This window comes from Typopeltis vanoorti, chromosome 9 (assembly GCF_054136105.1).
Source record: "Typopeltis vanoorti isolate ZY-2024b chromosome 9, IOZ_Tvanoo_1.0, whole genome shotgun sequence".
NCBI classification, from domain to species: domain Eukaryota; kingdom Metazoa; phylum Arthropoda; class Arachnida; order Uropygi; family Thelyphonidae; genus Typopeltis; species Typopeltis vanoorti.
The window spans coordinates 15,799,656-15,826,677 of record NC_143557.1 but is presented as its reverse complement, the minus strand read 5'-3'; the positions used below and the strand labels follow the sequence as shown (position 1 = coordinate 15,826,677).

Sequence of the window (27,022 nt, the reverse complement as noted above, 5' to 3'; positions counted from 1 at the left end):
GTTATTCAATCTACTCAGGGAATCTTGCAGACTTGTACTGGCATCAATTTTGATATCAGATTTAATACTACTTCGCTTCATAACATGATCCATATAGATAATAAATAAAAGTTAAGATAATATGCACCCTGTTGCACACCTGATTTAACTTCGAGCCATCTTCCTGTACCTACTTCAATTCTGACTGCTGACTTACAGATGAAACAGAGACCATGTATTGCTCAATATAATGTTCCATTTACACCAGATAACTGTAGCATTCAGAGCTTTCCTCCTGGTACCTTCTCATATGCCTTTTCCAGATCTGGAAACCTCTTTTCCATTGATGCTTCTTATGTTGATAATACTGATCTTCTGCTCTGTGATCATGAGTTGGGATGTGTGTCCAGGATTTGTTTCAGTAGCTGGCTTTGCGCTGTTCACCTTGATTTTCTGACGAAAGCTATGGGGGGGGGGCTTGTTTAACTGGGCAATGAGCCAGCTGGCACAAAATTCTGTCATGTTGTACCCTCATTTTGCATTGCAGTTTAAGCCAACAAGAATACAATTTGGTCAGCTAAATCCCAAATTTCCAGCATAGCCCATCCTCATTCATTCAGAAGGTTAGGGTTGGACATTAGGTCAGAAGGCATGGTCGGTTCTCTGCATTCCTTAAAAGAATATGTAGAGATCTCTTCTCAGTTATACAGCTTTGACCCTTAAGCAACCTGACTGGTTGCTTAAGGGTCAAACTACTGGAGGGTTTAACTACTGGAGTAATTAAACCAAAAAATGAGGCTTTATCCAGCACTTAAGCATAAATAAACCAATGATGGATGGTAAGTGAAGTTAAGGAAAGATCTCATAGGTATCATGTGGACTATAATGAAGTCTGGTATCCAAAATTAATAATATATGTCACCTGTAAGAAAATACAAATAGATACTGTGGTATGATATGAAGGCACCAAGGCATGTTCTCTTAATGTTAGTTTTACACTGATTAAATATACTCTATACATGACTATTATGAAACAATGTTCATAAATGATTTAATATATATATATATATATATATATATATATATATATATATATATATATATTATATATATATATATACACACACAAAACTATACAACTTACAGCAACAGAACCATCTGTACTAACTGCTAAGCTCCAAATGCTTCCTCCCTAAAAATAAATGAAATGTTCAAGATAAATGAAAAATAACATTTAACAATATGAAACTTAACAATATAGTTTTAAAAATTGCATTCAAATTAAAAAAAAAAAAAAAAAACCTAACACTTTTTACTCCCACAAAGAGTAGGCAGGCCTCTGCTAACTATCGGAAGTAAAGTGCAGCTGATTTCCATATTGATCGGCCACCACTGACTTCAAATCTTTGGTGCAAGATGTTAGCCAATACCCCCTTTAACTAGTCTATTAGTTTCTGAAATTCCATAAGTTATATAGTCAACTCTTCTCAGCTGCAGAATCAAAAAACCAAATTCTGGTGGGATATTTGATGTCTCAACAAAAACTGATTAACTCAGAAAATGGCTGGAGCTAAACATTCCTCTAATTAGTTGTTAGAATCAAACCTACAACAGTAATTCTTATGGCAATCTAGCACTTTGGACGTGTTAGCAGAGGGGGCAGGATTTCTATATGTGTGTGTGTGTGTGTGTGTGTGTGTGTGTGTGTGTGTGTGTGTGTGTGTGTGTGTGTGTGTGTGTGTGTGTGTGTGATCTGTATACTGATCCCATACATGAATTATTGAACACATAAGCACATCAGTGCCATAAGGGGGGGGGGATGCTTGTAGAGTTGCAGGTTTAGATGTTTGAGAACAACTCACAAAGAAGGCTGTTCCAGATGACAAAAATAGAGGGAATCAAAGAGGAAAAGGAGAAGCAGGTTCAGTGCATTTGCATAAAAAAGAGATAGTGTAACAACTGTTCTTATTTTAACAGGCCAACCAGAAAGTAGAGGAATTGTACTTGATACTTCAGTACCTGTAGAACAAACCTAGTGCTGAAACATTGTATCTATGAAACAAAGGTTGAAATGCTGTAAGGGAGGGATCATCTAAGAGCAGAATTGCTCTCTTCTGGACAGCATCAAGAATTTTTGAGAGGTTTTAGGTGCACCACACCAAACATGCAAGTAGTATTCTAAAGATGGAGAGATTTGGGATGTGTATAGAGTTTGTAGTTGTGTGGGTGAAAAACATCATCCTGTGAAGAAGCATGCCTAAGTTGTTGAATGTTGAGTAAGCAACTGATGTGATGTGGAGTGTTTATGCAAGCAGAAACTGGAGGTAAATGCTACTTTAAGTAAAGATCTGATCCTGTCTGGTGATTTGTGTATTACTGGGGTATGCACAGACTGCATTTTAATAGTACTGCAGGTGACCAGATTATCCTCTCCACATTGAAGGATGGTAAAGAAAGATCTATGTTAAAGGTGTTGATTAAATATAATCGTGAAGGTTGGGTGATTGAGTACTGCATGGTTTGTCAAATGAATAGGATGAATAGGGAGTACTATCATTGGCAAAGCTGTGAATAGGATTACTGGTAATTGAGATTAGGTCTTACATACAGGAGAAATAGTGTAGGTGAAAGAACATGGCACTGAGGCACTCTTGCATTGGTGGAAAAACTTTAACAGAGGAAGCCATCCATGGTAGACCAAAGAATGACAATAAACTTAGCAGGAAGGCCTCAATATGAGATATAATCAAAAGCTCTGAAAATGTCAAAAGTAACAGCACATTTCTGTGAATCTCTCTGTGGTACAAGTACAGTGGTAGCTGATGTAGCATGAGGTCAGCTATGAACCTTGAATGACAGAGTTCATACTGGTGGGTATCTATGTAGTGGAGAAGTTGAGTGTTGATTTGATCACTTTCTCCATTATTCTGAAGAGGACTGAGGTGGTGGAATTTGTTCAGTAGTTTGATGGTAGACCTCTATTTGCCTTTCTTTTGAATAGGCTGGATATATATATAATAGCTTTCAAGGTCTGGAATAAGTACCATCTCAGTGTAAAATTGTAGAGATGATACACGACAGGTCTTAGCTCTGGAGCATGATGTTCGAGTACATCCAGAGAGATGCCATCAGGAACTAAACACTTTTAAGAGTCTAAGTAGTCTAATGGGAAGAGAGAGGGAATAGGACAGGAGGTGGGATATTACTGATGATAACTGAAGAACTACAACCAACAGCATATGAAAGTCTAGGAACACACAAAAAAATCATAAAAATAAAAAAATTCCATAAATGGGACAATGAAATAAAAACAATAATTGAAAATAAAAAGCTGGCCTTTAAAAGATAGTTAAGTAACAAAAAACAAGATGAAATTGAATATAAAAAAATACAAGTAATAGTCAAAAGAGAAACCAGAAAGAGACACAGAGAAAGCTGGGAAAAATTTGTACCATATCTAGAAAATGACATACAAAATAAGACCCAATGTGTATAAAATACTAAAACACATGAATGCAGATATAAAAGAAACTGCAAATATAAATTGCAAAATAGATGTAAAAGAATTCTTGGATTACTTCACAGATCTTTGGACAGATAATAATAATGTGAAAAAATCACACCAATAACTTACAAAATGATTTAAATGATATAATAACAATAAAAGAATTAAAGGACAACCTAAGTAAAATAAAAAAATGGCAAATCAGCAGGAGGAGACGGGATAAACTCCGAACTGCATAAATTTGGAAAAAAAATTTCATCAGAGATTATTAAAATGTTTAAATAAAATATATACAAATACCAATAGAATGGAATACAAGTGTAGTAATACCTATATTTAAAAAAGGGGATAAAATAAAACCTGCTAATTACAGAGGTATTAGTTTATTGAATACATGCTTCAAAATACATAGTAGAATACTCAATGAAAAATTTTAAATATGTGGTGAAAAAATATTATTAGAATGAATTAAGAAAAGAACGCTCTACAATGGATGAAGCTTTCTGTTTAAAACTACTTATAGAAAAAAGAAGAGAATTTAATTTAGAAACTCATCTTTTGTTTATAGATTATGAAAAAGCATTTGACAAAGTAAAGAGATATATACTGTTTGTCATATTACAAAGAATAAATATACCAATTTTATTACATGCAATGTATTCAAGATACCAAGTAATTTTATATAAACTTGGTTTTTAATCCTATTTCCCAAGTAAGCAAACAGACAAGTAAGTCAAGTTTGCGCCTGCACGTAGTGCAAGTCTGAGGCAACTCGTGGTAAAGGTGGATTAAGCTCTGATCACTTTCATCCCCTTGCAGAGATGTATGATGCTATGCATTAAAGGCAATGGTCACTACCCATACCGGTTTTGACCTATATGCATAGCATCATACATCTCTGCAAGGGGATGTGCTTTACATTAAGGGAAAATTACTAAGGAAAGCGATCAGAGCTTAATCCACCTTTACCACGAGTTGCCTCAGACTTGCACTACGTGCAGGCGCAAACTTGACTTACTTGTCTGTTTGCTTACTTGGGAAATAGGATTAAAAACCAAGTTTATATAAAATTACTTGGTATCTTGAATACATAATATACCCAAGTTAAAAAACTTTCTATACTACATGCAATACTTAATATATACAAAGATAATGAAATAAAAATAAAAATAAATAAAAAAATGTCTGGAAAAAAAATCTATAAACCAAGGAGTAAGACAGGGATGTCCTCTGTCTCTCAATATTTATAACTTTTCAATATTTATATTAATGAAATATAAATACAGTGGAACACCTTAAACAATCCAGGTAATAGAAATTTCCCAGAACAAAATAAATATGCTATTATTTGCAGACGATCAGGTAATAATATCAGATAAGGAAGACAATTTACAAAGAGCAATATATAATTTAAATGTTATAGTAGAACAGTTTGAAATGAAAATATCCATAGATAAAACTAAAACAATTAGGAATTATAGACACATTAACACAAGAATATTTTAATATTTGCCAAATATTTCAGGTAAAACACATCAATTGTTGGTATTCCACCTTGTTAAAAACTGTTCCTATGTAGCCACTAGTCTGTTAGTTTCAAACTGAAATATTTGGCAAATATTAAAACATTCTTGTGTTAACGTGTCTATAATTCCTAATCATAATGTCACAAGTGTTTCTCAAAAGAGTAAAATTCTATTCCTTCATGGGGAAAACTTTACAAAAAACGGTAAATTAGGTAAACTATCAGTAATACAAGGTAAGTTACGAGCGAGGATCATCTTTCTGAAAAAATGCCGCGACAATAAGATTATTCCTAATTTCGCTAAGATAAAAGAAACCATCAAATCTCCTGGAGCTCATAATATCTACAGGAGTTTAGCTTTAATCCGTAATCAACTCAGAGCAGCTAAACATGATCTTGCTATTACCATCCATTCGTCAAGTTTCTGATCTCCATACCTTTATCTCCACAAACTTAGACCCACATCTTTCTGACATAGTTCTTAATGTGGCTAAACGCTCTATACAACGTTCATATAAAAAACAGAATCAACATCTAAACTGCAAATTTGATGTTCTTGTTTCTAGACAAATCAAGCCTTTCCAAGTTCCAGATAATTGGGTCGTCAACGTGTCCGGTCGCCCTTTAACGAGTAATGAAACACTCATCCTCTCAAAAGGGACATGATTTTGCTATAGTCCCTAAAACGATTCTGTATCTAGATTTCCTGGTTAACATCGAACGGAACCTTAGTCATCTCTCCAGTGAAAAGGCTAATTCTCTCTGCCTAGAAGTTGCTTCTACACTACTTAAAGCCAAGCTTCCTCCTTCTGAAAAGAAAGCGTTACATTCCTTAAGAAGCAACAGTCACCTTGTTATGACTAAAGCAGACAAAGGAAAAGTGACAGTAATTATGGATTCTTCAAACTATAGAAGAAAAATTTCTCTTTTACTTCGAGATTGTTCAACATACCAAGAACTTGATCATGATCCCACCAACAGGCAACTGAAGAAATTAAATTCCCTTGTAGATGAGGTGATAAGTTTGGATGCAGACACGATAGAAAGACCAAAAACACATCTCACAAGACCTCCTAGATTTTATGGTCTACCTAAAATCCACAAGACAGATATTCCTCTTCGTCCTATAGTGGACTGTATTGATTCACCTACTTATTACATAGCCAAATAATTAGCAAAATTATTGAAATCACATATAGGCAATCATGCTCTTTTTTGAAAAACTTCAGATTTCCTAAATAAATTAAAAAATATCTCATTACAACCTACTGATCTTATGAGTGAGCTTCGATGTAGAATCTCTATATACTAATGTACCTCTCAAAGAGATTTGACAATTACTTGCTGACATCTTCCCACAAGAATTATTTGATTTCATGATGCACTCTGGATATTTCTTGTGTCAAAACAAATTCTACAACCAAGAAGAAGGAATAGCCATGGGAAGTCCACTTTCACCTGCTCTAGCCAATTTTATTTGGAACATCTAGAAGACGTCCTGTTTTCATCTATATTCCCTCAACCATCCTTTTGGGTGAGATATATAGATGACATCTTTTTCAGTGTGGCCTCATAACAGAGATTCATTACCTTCCTTTTTAGCCAGAATCAATTCCTTACATCCTTGTATTAAGTTTACCATGGAGATTGCAAAAAACAACAAGTTATCCTTTTTAGACACCCTCCTCATCCGTTCACCTTCAGGTATTCTAACAACAACAGTTTACAGAAAACCCACTTTCAATGGACGTTATATTCTCAAACAATCTGCTCATCATCCTTATCAAAAAACAGGAATCATAACATGTTTAATCCTACGAGCTAGAACTAATTGTTCAACTTCTCATGAATTACAGAAAGAATTTTCAACTATCAAACATCACATGAAATTAAATGGCTTCTCTGAAAAAAGTACACATCATCTGTTCGATTTGTTGTGTCCCAATTTATGATTATTATCCTATCTAGTGAAATTATGCTTATCTATGTTCAACTATTATCTATGCACGAGATATCACCCAAAATACAAATATTTAAGTTATTTCTCCCCTTAGTGTTCCTAATATTTATATTATACTGCGCCTTTTGGGACATTTAGTTTGAGATATAAATACAAAAACAAGGAGCAATTACTAAAATATCTCTGAATGTGAAACAATATTGCAGTCGTGACACTTTATCTCGTTTCTTAACACATTAATTTCCTGCGTGATTAGGTTCGTACGTTTTTCAAGTGGTGCATTGGGCAGCAATTTCAGACAACTGTTTTATCAATGAACAAAGGTTTATTAAACTCATTAGTATGGTACAATTCAATTTCTAATATATTTCAATTCAATACTAAGAAAACATTTTCAAATTAGCATTAGCTTATCACAAGTAACTTGGCTATGTCCTATATGGGTATTACGAGCATGCCGCCATAACAAATTCAACACATAAAATCATAAGTAAAATCCCTTATCTAATTAACACATTAGTTAACCCTATATTAGTCTGAATATGCACTATATGCTGTAGCACATGGACATATATGATCAACTCACTCTATTTTACTATCTAAAATTACATAGATTAAATTATCCTTTCACAGTACTAACACATAACTTTGACATTTAAAACTTTACTATACGTTACAATACACATGTATAATTCTCAGGACACATGAATTATTTATATAATATTAATATTAGCAAGCATACTTTCAATATAATCAGTCATGTACTAAAGTCCTAGTATAATTTTCTTAGTCTCTTCAACAGTTCAGTAATAGAATAATGATAACAATTACAGACAATTTTCAGTTAACACAAAATTTTTACAGTACCTTTTGTCTTCAGTTTTCTATATTGGCCTCTACCTTTTTCCAGTTGAACTATCCTGGTATGATCTCTCCTATAATCTGTTACTACTAAGTTCTTTTGACATTGAACTGTGCTTACGCGATCTTAACTCTTCGTAGTTGAATTAATAACACTTTAGAATCATCTATGCCATGGCTGTGAAACTCGCCACTTGGACACCGACTTCTTTACAGATTTCCTTTTCACTGGATGATGAAACACTTAGACAATACCTTCTTTCCTTAGCTAAATGGCATTGGCATTCCTCGTTTCTTACCATAGGAAATATGGAAACGAAATCCCGCTCACTTTTGTTTCCTTGTTGTGACGACGGAGATAACTCCAATCCCGCCACTCGGAAAAACCACGTGAAACCTATACGAAGGAGCTCGTGAAGAAACTATCCGGGAAAAAGCCCTCGTTGGGGGTTTCTGACCCTTTTATACCTTGACCCCTAACGGCACCTCATTAATTTCTTTTCTCCGCTCCTTACTTGATTCGACTTCACCGACCAATTAGGGTGGCGTTTTTCCCAAACATCCTTTGGTCGGCGAGCCCGTGACGATGTCTCAAATCTGGGAATTGACCCTGAGCGATAGTCGATTGTTTTTTCTTTTGCTAGCCTCTAAATTAATCCCCCTTCCAAATTTTTAAGAATTTACTTAATATTTTAATCTCTAGCCTCTCCACATACAATTTCTTATTACTAATCTTTTCTGTTTTACTTAGCTAATTGTTTTATATCACAACTGTAATTCTTTTATTATTTAGTTCTTCAAACACTTTTTTTGTTATATATTTTACTTGGATGCAAGAATATTTTTCTTTCTTCTAAATAATTCATCTATTAGCTTTTATACAGGGGTTTTATTTTATTTTCTCTTCATGTTACACCATGATAACTGGGAATTCTACATTCTTAAGGTATCAGGGGGTAACAGATTCCTACAATCCAATCCAGAACAACAAAGAATCAATACATCGAGTTCCAATTCCATATACTTCAGGGATTTCAGAACCAATTTCAAGAATTCTGAAGAAATATGATTTAACAGCCACTTATATACCTATTGACAAAATATCCACTCATTTCCCCTCTTCTAAAGATAAACACTCAACTATGTCTCTGCCTGGTATGTATCAAGTTCCTTGTAACTGCAATCTGTCCTACTTTGGACAAACAGGACCCTCTATAGAAAAAAGAATTCAAGAACTTCAATCATACATTCTGCACAACAAATCCGATAAGTCTGGATTGGCTCAGCATGGGATAGAGACAAGCCCAACATCCTCTGGTCCAAGACTCGCCTTCTAGACAGATGTCGCTAGAAATTCGAACACCTATTCAAAGAGAGTGCTGAGGCCTGACTTCAATGCCCTAATTTGAATCGAAATGACTGTATATCCTTATCAAAAATATGGGAAAGTTTAATCAGGATAACACATTATTTTTTTTAATTGAGACTATAAATAATTTATAAATAACATTAGTCTAATGTTATTTATAAATTAAGATTATTATATGAAATTGTGAATTAATGACTATAATTTAATCATCACTCTGATGAAATTTTTCCTCTCCTTAATGCTTAGCAATGTAACATCATGTGGCTCATTCTACTTTGGAATGATCAATTGTTGGTATTCCACCTTGTTAAAAACTATTCCTATGTAGCCACTGAAGATGGTCTGTTAGTTTCAGACTGAAATATTTGGCAAATATTAAAATATTCTTGTGTTAACTTGTCTATAATTCCTAATCATAATGTCACAAGTGTCTCTCAAGAGTAAAAAAAAACTAAAACAATGGCATTTTGTGGACAAACTCCAGTTATAAGTAAAATAGTTATTATTAAAATAAGAGAACAGATAAATACTTTCAGTTATCTTGGATGTGAAATATCATATGAAGGAAAAAACGATAAGGAAAAAAAGACATAAAATTAAAAACTTCAAAATTTTTATAGATTATAGGCCTGATAAATAGAATACTCAATCCAAATATAGTACATAAGAAACAAGCTTCAAAATATACAATACTTTAGCAGCCCAAATTATTATATAGCAGGGAAATTTGGGCAATAAACAAACAAGATAAACAAAGAATAAAAACAAGTGAAATAAGATTTATGAGAAGAACTGCAAAATACACATTGTTACACCAAAAAAGGAACAAAGATATTAAGAACTAAAAACAAAATCAATTATGAACAAAAATCGATAGAACATGTAAACTGAATGGCGAAGACCTGACATCCTAAACAAATAATAAAATATAAACCAACCTGGAAAGAGAAGAGTGGATAAAGTTCAAAAAAGGATAGTAGATGTTCTGGTTTCATTAGATAATGAGAACGGAACAGACCAATATCGTATCCATAATTAGCGTTATGATGATGATGATGATGATATAAACATTCATACATATTTTATATGTAAACATGAAAATATGTATAACGAAAATGCATTATTTCTTGTTATCAGAAATTCCTTATAATATTACATATAAGAGAAATCGTAGTATAGGTACAGTCTATTGCAAAACTGTTTAATTGCAATATTTATTTGGGGATTTAACATGAGGCTGGGAACACTAGCTTAGAAAAATCCTGAAGCTATATTAAATGGTAACAAAGAGTAATGGAAATCGCCTCTGAATACAAAATTGGACTTCCTGTTTTGCAACTGGAAATCAGAAGAGATAATAGAATAAATTAAGGGAAAAAACTACCTAGAAATAGTAGTGCTCAGTAAAACAAAGAGAAAGGATAAGAAGAGGTTAATGGATATAATCACATAAATGAAGTGGAGTATGTTACAGCCAGAGTGTCTCTTTTGATAAAGAAGAGATAAAGAAATAAGACTGTGAATTGGGAAGTCAAGTCACAAACAAAATGCTGATTAAAGAAATATTACATATAGTTCAAAAAGCAAACTGATTGGTACTTATGATCCTACATATGATTCCCAGTGGCAATCAAGAATGGCTTCTTTGACAACATTAAAACTATGGATAGGTGCTCTTCAAAAGAAGAACCTTCAGTTATTGGAGATTTTAATGGCCAAGTTGGGAATAAACACACAGATGATGTTACTGGAGTATTTGAAAAAAAATATAGAAAATGATAATGGAATAGGATCAAGAATGATGTACAGAAGAAAAACTTGCTGTTACAGTTATCTATTGTCATAAAAACATTCTTAAGTTTATAGCAGGGTGCAATCTACTAAAAAAACTGAAGTCAATAACAGCCTACTATACAGTAGGATATTTATTCACAGTCTCAAAGTGCATAGGGAGCAAAATGCAATACTGATCACATCTCTCACTCAGAAAAGTTACTTTTTCCAGGAAACAAATAAAAGTGACACAGTTTTTTCAAAGGATGAAAGAGAAATTATTGAGCACATGTATATGATTAGCCTGCTGTGCAATGATAACATGTACAAACTATATCATGACACCTGAATCAAAAGATAGATATTTAATGAGGTCTCAAATGCTTCTGAATTATATTAAAATATGAAAGGGCAGTTTCAAGAAGCAGCTAGAATAGCAGTTGAAACAGAAGGAGAATGTCAATTAAGAGCAGAATGGATGATGAGAAAAGTGGTACCTGTGATAAAAGAGAAAGAAGGAAGTATATCAGAGTTGGTTAAGTATCAAAATGAAAGTGGATTTGGAATGTTATAAAGTCCTCGCAAATAGAAGACAAAACAGTAAAGAAAGGGTTTGGGGAAAAGTATTCTATGGAACTGAGTATACGGTATGATATGAAAAAGTGAAGCGATATGCTTGGAGAACAATCGGAAGAATTTGCTCAAAATATTTGCAAGTCTAACATGAACATAACAACAATGCAGGACTGGAAAAATATTTTTTCTAGAATTGCTTACTAAGAGGAGAAAAAAAAGCACTTTAAAGAGGAATTGAAATGCTATTTAGGAAGTCAAAGCAGTATAATATAATGATGGAGCTGATTTTGGAATAAATGCACTCAGAAAATCTTCATCATCCATAATGAATGTTAATTCAATGTTGCAAAATGTAACATTATGCACTTCAGGTTGAAAAGGTTACATGTAGTGTATCATATTGATGGTATTGGACTGAGGGAAATTGATGAGGCAAGGGAATTGGAGATAATGGTGGATAGAGAATTAAAGTTCAGAGAGCATATGCAAAAGTTGGTAAAATAACTTAGAGGATTACTTGAATATAGGGAAGTTATTATCCCTCTGAATCGGCCAAATCTTGATTACTGTGCACAGATTTGATCACCTGGGTTTCTTGGGGATCAGGAGGTGGTAGAGAGGATTCAGAGACAAGTGACTAAGCTGGGGACAGGTCCATGGACTACACTCTATGAGGAAAGGTTAAAGGTGTGTGGATTACAAAAGCTACAAAGAAGGGAGACATAATAGAAATTTATAAGATTAAAGTGTTTTATAAAATTGATGCAAAGAAAATTTTTTGATATATGACAAATAATAAGAGAATTAGAGTTCATCCATGGAAGTTATATGTGAGTGTGGTTAGTAGGGGTGCAAGAACTAGATTTTTTGCATGGAGAGTGGTGATTGAGTAGAATGGATTGCCAGAATTAGTTGAGTTCCCTGATGGTGAATGAGTTTAAGGAGAGATATGATAGGTTTTGTGCACAAAATATTCAAATTTTTTCTGGACTCCAGGGAGATACCATATAATAATAATAATATTCTTCTATCTTCTTGGATGAAAGACTGTGATCATATATCTGGTATGATCACAGCTTTTCATCTGGAATGGTAGGAGGCGATTTGCCTTGGTAATTTATGCAGAGTTCGAGGAAAAGAATGATGTCGGAGATCAGTTTTATCTTTGAGTGCTATAACAATGATGCCATCTAAATTAGAAAGAGGTGTAAGCGCAGATGAGAAGTTGCATCTGATGGCCTTAGCAAGGAACCAGAAGACATTATGTCCATTTGGACAGGATGAGAGTTTTTTGCTATTGAAATTTATAAAGTCAGGTTTAGATTTGCTGATAACTGTTTTGAATTTGTTGCATGCTTCAGCATAAACTGAAGCCTTGACAAGCCACCTGCAATAACTTTTCTTTTTTTTTTTTTCCCTTCAACTGCTTGGTGAACTTTTTGTTGAAACTGGGACTTGGAAATTTTTGGAAGAACAGAGTAATGAAGGCCTTCAGTATAACTTTTTGTTACTTGCTCAGAGTATTTGTTTGGATCAGAGGAGCAGAAGAAATATTCAGACCATTGGGGGGGGGGGGAATAGAAATTACAGATGCCATTCCACTTGGCATCTTTTGCATCCCCCCCTCCCTCTCTGTCTTACAGGCCTTTCCTCCAACCTTGAATCCTTTAGGACTGCTGAGGAATGTGAATGTGTATGTGAAGAAGAACTGGCTACAAAGATCAAAAGTATTGGGAAAGTGAAGAGGGTTCTTAGAAATTCAGTCAGGTAAATGTACAAGTTGCATAAGGCTACTGCTTATAGCAAAGCCTTCTGTATCTCATCCCACCTGGTTGGTGGTATTTGAAAAGAAGAGGCAGTTGGAATTGTGAATGATCAGATTACCTACAAAGATGATCTTACTATCTGGAATGCAAATTGTCAAGTTTCATGGAGAGGAAGATGAAGAAACAGAATGGCTTTCATAGTTTGGAAACCAGAGCAGATCAAATTCAGAGGAATCCAAATTAGTCATTGTCTGGCAAGCAATAACCAAGCACCCAACATTCAGACAAATATCACAGCTTAAAATCTCTATAATCTTGTTTATTAGAGAAATTCTTGCACATATATATAATGATCTATTCTATTCATTTTTTTTAAATTAAATATATAGCAACCACACACGAGAGGTCCAAAGATCATTCACACACCAGTGTGGACAATTTCTATCTCAGTTTTTTCCAAAGTTTAATTCCGCATTTATATAAGATCTATTCTACTGTCATCAATTTCTATTACTCATACCACATACATTGAAAAGTTTGGCACCAGTGAGGAGACCCCCCCCCCTCACTGCAAAAAAAAAGTTAAAGATGGAAAGAGATGCTGTGATCAGACCAATGAATAAAACTAAAACAATTAAAACAGATAAAGCTCCAAATAGAGATGAAATACTTATAGTTCTCAAAGTATAAAGAAGAAACATCAAAGCATTATTTAATGCAGTTATTCAAACATGGCTTAAATTCTGGAGAAATTCCTAATGACTGGATTTTGGAAAGAATAATTCCCATACACAAAGGCTGTGTTCAGAAATGTGCAAATTACAGAATAATAACCGTATTAAATCACACATATAAACAGAACAATAACCTTATTAAATCACACAGTTAAACAGAATGATAACCTTATTAAATCATACATATAAATTATTTATAAGAACCATAAAAAAAATAATAAATAAATAAAAATAAAAATAAAAAAAAAACAGAATGGACCATTCAAATGCCCTTGATGTGTATACATGTCAAGCTTGCCATAGATGAGAATGAGAAGCACCCATTAAATGTGCAATACCAGTGATATTGCACTAAATTAATATGGATACAAAGTTTAAGATGATGGATGTTTTGCATGGATGAAGCCAATGTTCGTAGAGCAGATAATATCGATGGTAAAATGGACGTTAATGTTGAAATTAATATTGAATGTACAGAACAAAATATAGCTATATAAGGAAATAGCATGCTTGCCTGTTATCTTTCAAAAGACAACGCAAGATATCGAAAAGTTGCAGAAGAGGGCAAGCGATTAGCATGGTTCAGAAGAAACAGAAGCATGTGGTCTGAGGTAAAAATAGAGATCATGTCAACAAACGAGAAAAACAAGGTTAGGAGAAAAAATGTATGGAGACTCGATGATCAGAAGTTTGAAGTAATGCAGAAGTCATATTCTCATATACAAGTTGCCAAAAGGTGTCTCACACCTTATTATAATACTCTGGATTAGAGACAATAGTTGTTGACTTCTGCATTACTTCACACTTGGTATCACCTCTGGGTCTGGCTCCCACTGATGAGACCTCAATAAAGGTCGAAACCAATCTGGGTAGTGACCCTTCCCATAATGCATAGCATTATACATGTCCACAAGGAGATGTGCTTTGCATTATAGGATACTAAGGCAAGTGATTTGAAGTCATACGACCTTTACTACAAGTTGCCCCAGTCCTGAAGATACTTCAGGTGCAAACTTTGTTTGCTTACACTTGGATAAAGGATTAAACCAAGTATATAAATTCTTGGTATCTTTAATTTATAACAAAATCATGTTTCCATGGTGCAAAAATATAAAGTGAAAGAATTAATTGCCCTGGTTAGCACTAACGCTCTGAAAGGTTAGAAATATTTTATGAGGGAAGATGTGAAGAAGTTGTTTGACAAAGCAAAAATGAAGAGTGAAATGGTGAAGATTAAAAGTTTCCTGCCGCATCATGATAGATGGGAATTGAGGAGGAGGATCTGATAGCAAACAAATCAGTACACACATTGGGCAGAAGGAAAAATGTAAAGTTTGTGGATCTATGGCCTGTGTTTGATAGAAAGAAGAATCTGTATAAAGCTGACAGGCTGCTTCTAAATGGTTTTCATATTAGGTGTCTAGAGAGAGTTTTGTTCAACGAGCATGACGAAGCACAAATTTAGGAAAAGCAATTAGGATGGATGCAGATTAATGCGTGTGAAGATGTGAAGGCATCCATCAGACAAGAAAGAGTGAAAATTACCGACAAGCACCGAATCTAGTCTCTCAAACAAAAATATTGAATAGGATAGTCAATTTAGGAAGTAAAGATGATTGGGAGCATAAAGGGATGCTGAAGTTTCTATACACTAATGCCAAAAGTATTAGGAACAAGACAGAGGAGTTTTTGTGCAACCTCACCAAAAGTTATAGGAATTAGTGACTTGGCTAACAGCAGATGACACAGTTACAGAAATAGAATGTGAAGGGTTTAATATTTTCAGGGAAGGTAGAGATGGGGGGGGGGGGGGGGTATTGCTGATGATAGCAGAAGAATTTCAGCTAAAAAGACTAACAGATAGGTGGGATGGTAGCTGTTCATTTGAAGCAATTTTGTGTGATATCAAGGCTAAAAAGACAAAATATACTGCTGGTTGCTGCTATAGACTATTTAAGGAGGTTTCAGAGACGATGTCAAAGACTTACATCAGCAAATTAGTATAATAAGAGCAGGTTGCCTAATTATTGATAAGAGACTACAACTATGGAGATACAGATTAGAAGAGAGATCACATGGCAGGAAGGAAATGGAATTTATACATCTACTGAGGTAATTACTTGAGGCAACATATGATGGAGGGGACTTCAGGTGTAAGAGTACTGCACCTGGTCATAGAATCAGAAGAGCTATTCATAATCAAAGTGGTCACATCACCTCCAACTGGGAGAGGTTATCAGGGTCTTGACTTGGGAAAATTGTAAAAAATGAGGAATATTCTGTCAAGAAGGGGTATATGTGGAACTACAAGGCAGGTAATTATGACAAACTTAGGAGGAGGTTTAAAGCTTGACCATGGCATAAAACCCTGCAAGGGAAGGATGTTAGTAGTGCTTGGGGAAATAGTTAAAGGGCATCTAGGGAAAGTTATATTAAACTTCAAATCTAAGATAAGGAGAGTTAATCAGGTAAGAGTCAGATGGATAAACATTATTAGAATCATCAACAGCAAAAGCTATGACTTTGGTTTCAGAAGTGAAAGAACATCTTAATAATGTATCATATTGAATGTTCCAGAAACCTGGTGCAGAGCAAGAACCTTGTGGGCAGCCTTGTTTGACTTCTTTCGATACAGTTGTGGATTTTAATGTCATGATTGCTCTCCTGTCTGTGAAATAATTTTTTAGAAGGTAGAGTTAGTTTTTTTGGACATTTGAAATCTCTTAATTGAGTAATTATGACAGGCCTCCATGCAACACTGAAGAAGGAAGATTTGGTCATCTATCAACAGGATCAGAACTAACCAGAGCAGATGTGGCTACCCGCTGCATAAATGGAGACTATCAGACCACCCTTATTGTGAATGTTTCCCTGTGGCCCAGACAATGACTCATATTGTAAATGACTGCCCAAGGCACCATTTTCATGGTGGTGGCCTCCAGGACATCCATGAAGTGCCAGATGAGACCCTGTATTGGCTTTCTGGTCTGGACATTGACCTGTAGCTGCTTTTGCCATAAGAATAAATAAATAAAATAAATAAAACCTTAGATTAGATGCCATACAAAATTATTCCACTGGCTTCCCACCATACAGCATTGCATATTCTGTTGTATATTTCCAAATGCAATTGTCCATCTTCACTAAAAGCTGTGCCTAAATAGCTGAAATATTTTACTACTTCTACACATTTTCCATTGGGAATGCAATTGAAGTTTTCAATGTTCCTGCCAATTTTTATAGTTTTGATCTTTTCATTGATAATTTCATTGCCAAATTTGTTACAGTTGTTACTCAATTTAGCTAGAGAATCCTGGTGGCTTGCACTGCACAGGTTTAGGAGTAGAACATCAACTGCATAAACCCAAGACATATGCTTGATATCTCCAATTCTAATATCAGATTTAATGACACTTCTTTAGTAATGAAATCCATATAGACAATGAATAAAAGTGGAGATATGGGCATCCTTGTCTTACCCTGATTTTACACTGAAACATCTTTCTGTATTCCATTCAATTCTAATTGCTGACTTAAAACTTAAATACAAAAAATGTATTGCTCTTCTGTGTAATGTTCCATTTATCCCCACATAATTGCAGTGCTCTGATAAGCTTTTCCCTGGGCAAGTTGTCATACACCTTTTCGAGAATCAAAACTGAAATACACATCTTTGTCATATTCCCATGATTTCTCTACTATTTGTTATAATGTGAAAATCTGATCTTCACAACCTCTATTTCGACTGAACTATACTTGTTCTTCTCCAAGTATATTTCTCTTCCACAAATTTTCTCAACCTCTTTTTAACTATGCTTGAATAAATCTTACTTGGAACAGTTATAACAGAAATTCCACTGAAATTATCACATTCAGCTTTATTCCCCCCTTTTTTTTACAAATCGAAACTATGTGGGCTATACTCCAATCATTGGGATTTCAACTTTCTGACCATGCCCTCTGAATTATGCATTGTAGCCTCTGCAAAACTTTTATACTTCCATACTTAAGCATTTCTGATCAAATATCACCTATTCCAGGTGGCTTTTCACATTTCAAGTTTTTGTTGGCTTTTTCTACCTGAAGTACTGATATGTACTCCTCTTTGCATTCCTCTTGAATATTTTCTAGTATGGTTCAGTCACTGCTTGGTTCATTTAACAATCTTTCAACATAAATAATCAAGAGTCTAGCATATCCTTATCTAAAGTTTTTATGTCACCTTTATTATCTTTGGTTCCTTTTACAGTACTCTTTCCTCCATTTCTAAGCTTCTTCAATAGCCTCCAGAATATTTTTTTCACCTTCTCAATATTTATCTAATATACTCTTATCAAAGTCTTCCCATGATTCTTGTTTAGATAATTTTATGCATAGTTTAGCTCTCTTACATATTTCTCTTTATGCTTTTTGGGCATCTACCACCTTATATGCTAGGAAATTTCGGCATGCCTTCTTTACCAGGAGGACTTCTTTAACATTTTGTGTCCATTGTGGTATTCTTATTTTCTATCCTTGCAAACAACTTTACCAGATGCCTCTCTCTTACTGAATCAATTAATGTTTTCTTGTTTACAAACCATTTCATTTTTGCTTCACTAATGTTTGTATAGTTGAGGCTACCCTTTACCTGTAAAAGCTGCTCAACATTAATTCTTTTTTAAACTTTCTTATATACTATTGTTTTCATTGTGATATTTATTTTTATCCTACTTAGCAGTAAGTAATGGTCACTTCCAATTTCAATCCTTTTTACACTCCTGTATTCTGAGCCAGAATGAAGATATCCCTATCTACAGTAAAATGATATAATTAATAAGGTGTTTCTTATTTCTTGTGTCTTCTATCCAAATGAACTTGTGTACATCTTTACACTGGAACATGGTGTTATTAATGACTAGTCTGTAACCTGAGCAGAAATCCAGCAGACACATTATTATTAGCTTTGCCCTTTTCTCCAAATGTTCTCAATACATTCGTATATGCCTGGTGGGATTTATTCCTACTTTGCTGTTTAGATTGCCAACAAGAGCCACTTTTTTCATTTTTTTTATGTTAGCTGCTTCTTGAAGACCTGGTAGTTGTAACCATTGGGGAAAGCCTGTATGGGGAAGACTGTTCCAAAGAGCAGAGGTGTGAAGTGTGAAGGAGGAGGAGAAGTTGGTTCAATAATTTAGGAGCTGAACTGTATATGGGTAGTGACCAACAACTACTCGTTTTCTTACATGATTGAAGGAAAGTGAAGGGATTGTAGCCAGTTTGGTAGAGCAGCACCCATGGAAATACATAAAGGATAGTTATAATGCAGCAACAAAGCGTCTACGGAAAAGCGACAAGAAGGATTCACTGTAAGAGGGTTCACAATTACAGAATTTCTCTCTTCTGATAATGAAGCATTCTGATGAAGGTTAGGCAGACTTCAGTTTTATATAAAATGTCAGTTGATGAAGAGGAGTACTGTATGGAACAAAAAAGAATACCAACTTTTTTGGAGGCTAAAAGCAACCACAGATCTGATACGCTTGTGCTAAGATAAGCTAGTTATGAAAGTGAAGTGAAGAAGAGAAAAATAATCCTGGTTAGCAGGCATGATATTGTCAAAAGTGAAGGAGAGTGAGAAACGGTCTTTCTTCTGGGAAATGAGACATAACTGCACTGGAGTAGGGACAATTAAAATTCACCAGGTTTTCCTCGATCAATTTGAGAATGGTAAGGGGATCATTGTTTAAGGAATTGGTTAAAGATCTTGAAGTGTGAATAACCTGAGCACTACAAAACTTTGATAATGAAAATCAGAAGTGAAGAGTATTGTCATCACCAAAGTAATGTATAGGATTGAAAGTCACAGAAAGAAGTTCATTGATGTATAAGAGGAAAACTATAGGGGAAAGCACGGAGCTTTTTTTACAACAGCATTGATTGAAAAATCTGACAGAAAACCATCCACCATGGCCAGCAAGGAACAACACAAGAGGAAGATGACAATCCATTCACAAAAGGGCAGAGCAATATCATAACATAGTACCTTGGTAAGAAGTTCCAAGGTACTATGTTATACCAAGGTTAGCCACTTGAGTGGTTGCTCTTGATATTTTCATGGCCAGTGGCCAAAGGTAAGTGAGGTTGGTCAGGAGATCTGCTGTGGAAAGAGAATGGCAGAATTCATATTGGTGATCACTAAATAATTGGTATCTCCAAGTAGTAAGCAGCTGACTGTTGATGATCTTTTCCATAATTTTTTGTACTGAGATCAGAGAAATAAGGTGATGGTTTGATGGCTTACTTTTATCTTCCTTTTTGGAAAAAAGACAGATAAAAGCTTGCTTGCTTGCTTCCAAACCATTGGATAGATGCAAGAGGAGTATGACAGCTTGATGAAACAACAGAAGACAGGAGTGAGTTATGGAGTGCAAAGAGAATAATTGGTATCAAGCTACTGAGTATGTATCTGATGTCCTGGAGAAATTTCAGAGGACTCTGGATAATTTGATCAACAGTGGGATGAGATCTGCCTTCATTCACTATATGGGTTGGAGGGATAAAAACTGATTCTAAGAGGTCAGCCCTGTGTTGAGGTGATGTTGCCATAATACCATCAAGATATGAGAGATTCAGAAACATGGAAGGACAGAAGTTGTATCATACAGCTTTAGTGAGGGACCACAAGACTCGATTGTTGTTTGAAAAGATATGATCGGTGCGCTTGACCTTTAGTCGTTTATTTATTTATTTATTTATTTCCAGTTTTTATGAGCTGAAGTGTGAACTGAGGAGGCTGGAGATTTTAACTTAAGCCACCAGGCAGGCATATGCTAAATTTTTGGACTTGGACTTCTTCGACGAAATTATTGGAGAACGAGAGTTTGGACAAGGGTCAAGGATTTTCATTGGAGTGGGGAATAAAAGCACTCACTGGTGAGAATAATTCTGTTAATATATCAGAGCAGGCACTAGGCTCAGAAGATTGGGAAGCAATAATCAGACCATGGAAATGAGGCATAGTAATCCTGAAGATCATCCCAATTGGTACCATTGTAGTATCGCAGGATACAAAGATAAGAAAGCCTGGGAGAAGGATGATCTATAGAGAAGGAAACATTTAAAAAGTTATGGTCTTGAAGATCATCCCAATTGGTACCATCGTAGTATTGCAGGATAGAAATATAAGAAAGACTGGGAGAAGGATGATCTATAGAGAAGGAAACATAGAAAAACTTATGGTCAGACTTGCCTAGAAGAGAGCGTACATCTGCAGTGTATTTGAAGAGAGAGAGAGAAATATGATTAAGAATAGGTACAAACAGTTGGGAAAGTAATGAGGATTTTCTGGAATTCTGTGGGATGGTGAACAATTTGTGTTAAATCATTACTGATGGCAAACAGTTTGGTTTCTCTTCCAGCTTTCTGTGAAGTTGGAGAAGGAAGGAACCACCAAGGAAGATTATCTCACTGTTAGGGTAATTAGACTATATGTGATTGACTTTCAGAGATAAACAGTCAAATAGGTTAGTGAGGTCATTGGAGTTAGGAGAATAATAGAGACAGCAAATGAAGACAACAAAGTGAGGTAAGGAAATCTTGTGCCAAAGCAGATCATGAAAGGGGATTCCAGATATTAGAATTGAGACATTATATGTTGGTAAAATCAATCTGGAAGTTTTTTTGAAAAATTACGTGGAGTGTGGTATTTGGATTTTTTTTTTTTCCTGTGATGATTCCAGTTTTTTATGCCATCTACCATGGATGCAAGTAAAATAATGGGAAAATTTATAGAGCAGGAACATGAAGCAAGAGTGAAGGGCTTTGGTCATCACTTTCACACAAGGAATGCCCAAACTTAAAAGGGGTGCAGAAGCATGGCTTTAAACAGTATCCCCATGCAAATGCTATACTCTAACTCCCTCCATACACAATCTGGCAAGTAATTGGCAGCAGGATTATTTGTCAGTTGATCAGAATGCCTTCCAAAATATTATGGGTTTGGTCCCACATTATCTGGCAACTGACCTACAGAAACTGCTTTACTGCTGTACCCTCAAATGGAGATGTACCAGTTTACTAGGTTAGGTTAAATAAATATGGTGCATCAGGAAGGCCTCCACTCATAGGAAAAAAGAGAAGATAAAATTGAAGAAAACTGTGCTGCGCAGAAGTCACTATGAGAGACTTTTTTTTGGAATCAGCATCAGCTATCAAACACTACCCTAACCTCAGCAGATATGGCAACATTTATCTGCCAAGGATCTGGGAGACAGTCAACACACTTATCCTAACTTTTCTGAATTACCTTTGTTTTTATAGAACAGAAAAGGAACGCTATTCCTTTTCAGCTATAATCTGAATTGATTCTACAACAATCTAACAGAGTGCAGTGTTATACCACCATTCTAATTTGTGCTCCAAAGATACTGGTTAGAATCCAGCAAATTATTAGTAGTAACATGAATGAATTATTTTCTTTGATGATGTTTATACCATGAACATACACTGGTGTCCAAAACCTAAGGATGAACACTATTTCTGAAGATGATTACATCTGCAAATTCAGACAAACAGCATGTGGCAATTTGTATAACTGATTTTGAGTAGAAATCGGGTACACATTCATATTTTCAAATCATGCGCAAAGAGGTAACATAGTAGCATTCTACTGGATAAATGGCATAAAGCTGTCTTAAGTGAATTGTGTTGGAAGGAAGCTCTTTTCATGAATAAATAAAGTTGCAAACTTAGATGTCTTGTAATGTCTCAAAGACAACATCTAAATGATTTCACATAGGGAAGAATTATAGGAAAGCTGGAAGAAGGCTGCAGAAGTACTGATATTGCCAGAGAGTTTGGAATCTCATATAGCGTTGTATCCAGGCTCTAAGCAGTGTTTCCAATCAGTGTAATGTGTTCAGATGATTGCCTAATGAGCGACCTTGTTCTACCACGAAGTATGAAGACATATTTTGGTTATAACAGCAAAATGTAATAATGCATCACAGCAGGTGAGATTGCAAGTCTTCTCCATTCAAACACAGGTATGCAATTAACTTGACAAATTCCAGCAATATGTCTGTGAAAAGTAGATCTATTTGCCTAAAGGCCTGTGGTCTGCATTCCTTTAACCACAGCTCATCATAGAGTGCGACTTCAGTAGCATAGCATTGTATCCATAAAAATCGGACAATACACCAATGGGCTAATGTACTCTTTTTAAAGATTAAAGTAATTTTAGTCTTTCCTCCAATTCTAGACAACACTTGATTTGCTGTGAAAGTGGTGCTACTTACCATCCTGTGAATGTTCTTGAAAGGATAGATATGTAGGTGCTTGGGTCATGGTGTGGAGAGGCATTATGCTCAATGGACGTGAGCTACAAGTGCTGGGAAAAAGGAACTGTAACTAGTGAACAATATTGCAACAAAGTTCTTCAATGTCATGTTTGACTGTTCCATGGTGTTGTATTCAAAGAATTCATTTTTATGGATGACTGGATGACAATGCCACTCCCCATCATACAAAAGCAGAGGAGATACTTCTGGAGATCAAGGATATTAATCAAGGAACAATTTGGGTGCAATAAGTAGATGCACTGCTGCTCAAAATTCTCCTCCAGAAAACAAACAAGGCCTTATACTTGCTCTAAAGAAAGAGTGAGTTGGCACGTCTCAAAAATTCCTGAACCACTTGGTGCTTAGCATGGTACAACATTGTAAGAGCTTCATTGCAGTTCGGGATGGACATATTGTATACTGAAATGTTTTTCTGCATAGTTTTCTGTAAGCATTGTACATTAATTTTTTCACTGTGTCCTTAGGAATTTGTAACTTTAGCTAAAATGTATTCTCCGTTCTTGGGGGCATATTTCTATATGACCTTGCGAACTTTCGTTCTTACTTTGTTATCGCTAATCCGGGTTAATCCCTAACTTTCCATTTTACGTATACTTCAATACACATTACTTTATGCAATTTAACAGTATAGGTATAACATTCATTTTAATTCATTATTATTTCTAATTTCTATGTGTTTGGAAACCTCTGTAAAACTGATCATGGAAATTTAATAATTTATCACGAGGGATTTTACAACAGCACTCTTTCCTCCATTTCTGAGCTTTTTCAACAGCCTCCAGAATATTTTGCCACCTTCTCGATATTTATTTTCTATGTGCTTACCAAAGTCTTCCCATGACTTTTGTTTAGCTAGTTTTACATAGTGTTTAGCTTTCTTATATTTGTCTCTGTATTCTCTAAGAGCACAAGCTGACTTATTTGCCAGGAACTTTTGATAGGCTTTCTTCTCCTTCACTACCTCTTTAACTTCCTGTGTCTATCATGGGGTTTCTGGTGTTGTCATGAGGTTGTCAGCAAGGATAGAAAACAACCTCACCACATGCCTCTCTGGTTGAATCAATCAATCAATGTTCTCTTCAGGGTTTGCCACCAAATCTCCAAGGTTTGGTTCCTGTTCTCAAACTCTTTCATTTTTTCTTGAATAACATTTGTGTATTTTAGTCTAAAGTTCACATCTAAGAGCTGCTCAACTTTTATTTGCTTTAAAACTTTCTTACATGTTCTTTTAAATGGTGATCACTTCCAACTTCAAATCCTCTGTACACTCTAGTGTCCTGCAGCAGTGGGAAAACATCACTATCAACAATAACATACTCAATGAGACTTTCCTTATTCCTTGCCTCTTCTCTCCATGTGAATTTGTGCACATTTTTATGTTGGAACATGGTGTTAAAAAAAACCAGTCCATGTCCTGAGCAGAAATCCAACAGGTATTTGCCATTATTATTAGCTTTGCTCTTTTCTCCAAATTTTCCCACAATATTTTTGTATGACTGACAATCATTTCCTACTCTGCTATTTAGATCCCCAACAAGGACCAACTTTTCCTTTTTCATTGTGTCAGCTGCTTTTCTAAAGCCTCAACAAATTCCTTCTCTTCTACCTTAGCAGAACCTTCTCTGGGACCATAGACACAAATAAGTCTCTTTGTCCAGTTCGCCATTCTGATATTTTTCCACATCACACTGCTTGAGACTGCCTGCCATTCAAGAAGATTAGCTTTGTATTTAGTGTTGAATATTGAGAATACTATGGCTACTCCATTTCCTTGATTGTCATTGCCTGAATATAACATTTTGTATTTATTGCTCAGAAAGATCTCGCCAGATTTTGTCTTTTTTGTTTCAGTCACTGCTATTATGTCGATCTGGTACTTATCCAATTCCTCAGCTAGCTCCATTTCTTTGCCATTCAGGCTTCTTATGTTGACAGTACCGATCTTGAACTCTGGTGGCAAGGTGAGGTGTGTTTTATGATTTGGATTTGTTCCAGTCTAACTTTTTACTGTTCGCCCTGGTTCCCAAGTGAAAACAATGGACGCGTTGTTTAATCGGGCAATGCCCCAGCATGCATTAAATTCTGTCATGTTGTACCATCATTTCATATTTTGGTTTAAGCCAATAAGAATACAATTTGGTCGGCTAAATCCCAAATTGCCAGCCCATCCTCGTTTGTTCAGTATCCAGGTGGATACGTAACAGGGTGCACCACGAGAAGGTGACAAATGGAAGTCGGAAGCCCTGGTCAGTTCTCTGCATTCCTTTAAAGGCGATGTGGAGGTCTCCTCAATGTAATATTTTGAAATTTCAACATAAATTGAGAATTTTCCTTTTTATAATTCCATGCTCTCTTAGATCTTTCTTATGTCTCCCATCACTGTCATGTCCCTTTATTTCTTTCTTATGTGTTCTACTCCTTTGTGTTCTGTCATCAATGTATGATTTATTCTGTTTCCTGCAGTATGATTTTTTTTTCCAACAATTCTTTTGTTCTTTCTCATAATTTCCTGTGTTCTCTTGCCACATGATTTATTCAATTACCTGTGATCTGTCAGGAAATTCAGTTTGCTTTCATGAATTTGAGTTTTTACTATTTGAAATACTGAGCTTAAAACAGTCCTGATTCTATGGGACTTTGTTAGTTTGTCATAGGGCATAATTAAATTATGCACTATGACATTATGGTGTTTGCTAAAGTAAGGGTGTGTGTATATAAGTATGTGTCTAATGCAAGATATATATTGGCTATATCCTCTCTTTCTATCTGCAACACTGGCAATCCAAGTCCTATGTCCTAATATTAACAAGTGTTGTGTCGTTATTTATGCGAATTAGCTTAATTATGCACCTTTCAACTTCACAAACCAATTTACTCTAAGCACAACCCTGGATTTTGGCTCTATCTCCTTTTCAGGCATAAACACATTTATTTAGTTTAATGACTGCGCCAACTTATGCCCTATGATGATAAATTATAATACTCAGGGAGATACTTCCAATATACAGATTTGTAACTACCCGTTAACTCTCCTGGTCAGTCGTGGCCTAAATATTTCACTTTAACTCTACCCTCCCACGACAAGTATGTATTTTAGAGCGGTGAGTTGACACTCTTAAATCAGGCAAGACTCAGTTTTAAAAAGGAATACATATTTATTCTACAATATGAATACACATTAATTAATTACAAAACTCACACTGCTAAAGATTGCAATCTTACATTAATATCAAATAAGAATACTAGTTTCATTCAGGGTTATCCCAGAACCAATAAAATCTCATTTTAGCAAACTGCTTATACTTATGTCATCTAATACATTTTACACATAACACTTTCTGTCTTTCTACTTTATGACACTCCTCTTAACAACTTCGAATTCAGGCTTACGTCTTATGCTAAAGTCACCAGTCTATATAGCTCTGCCTATTTTAGTCTCTTGAATTACAATTTCTTCATTAGTTCACAGGCTTCCAAAACATAAATAATGAAACTTTTACATTACCTTCACATGGGACTTTGAATGGGTCTGCTGGCACTGGTACTATCATGAAGGAACACCTGAGGCTTGTTTCTTTGTTCTGGATGACGTGCGGCATCATGTATCTGCAACGTGGCTGTCCTCGATACGCA

General features: G+C 35.2%; 1 protein-coding gene across 1 annotated transcript in view; it reads right to left on the bottom strand.

Moving 5' to 3' along the window:
* LOC150102899 (tRNA (34-2'-O)-methyltransferase regulator WDR6) overlaps window positions 1-27,022 on the bottom strand; it is a 624,232-nt gene that overhangs the window by 422,761 nt on the left and 174,449 nt on the right. The window contains exon 8 of the mRNA XM_090398196.1: window positions 1,124-1,171. Within this exon, the coding sequence (XP_090254322.1) occupies window positions 1,124-1,171 (48 nt within the window). The remainder of the gene's footprint in view (window positions 1-1,123; window positions 1,172-27,022) is intronic.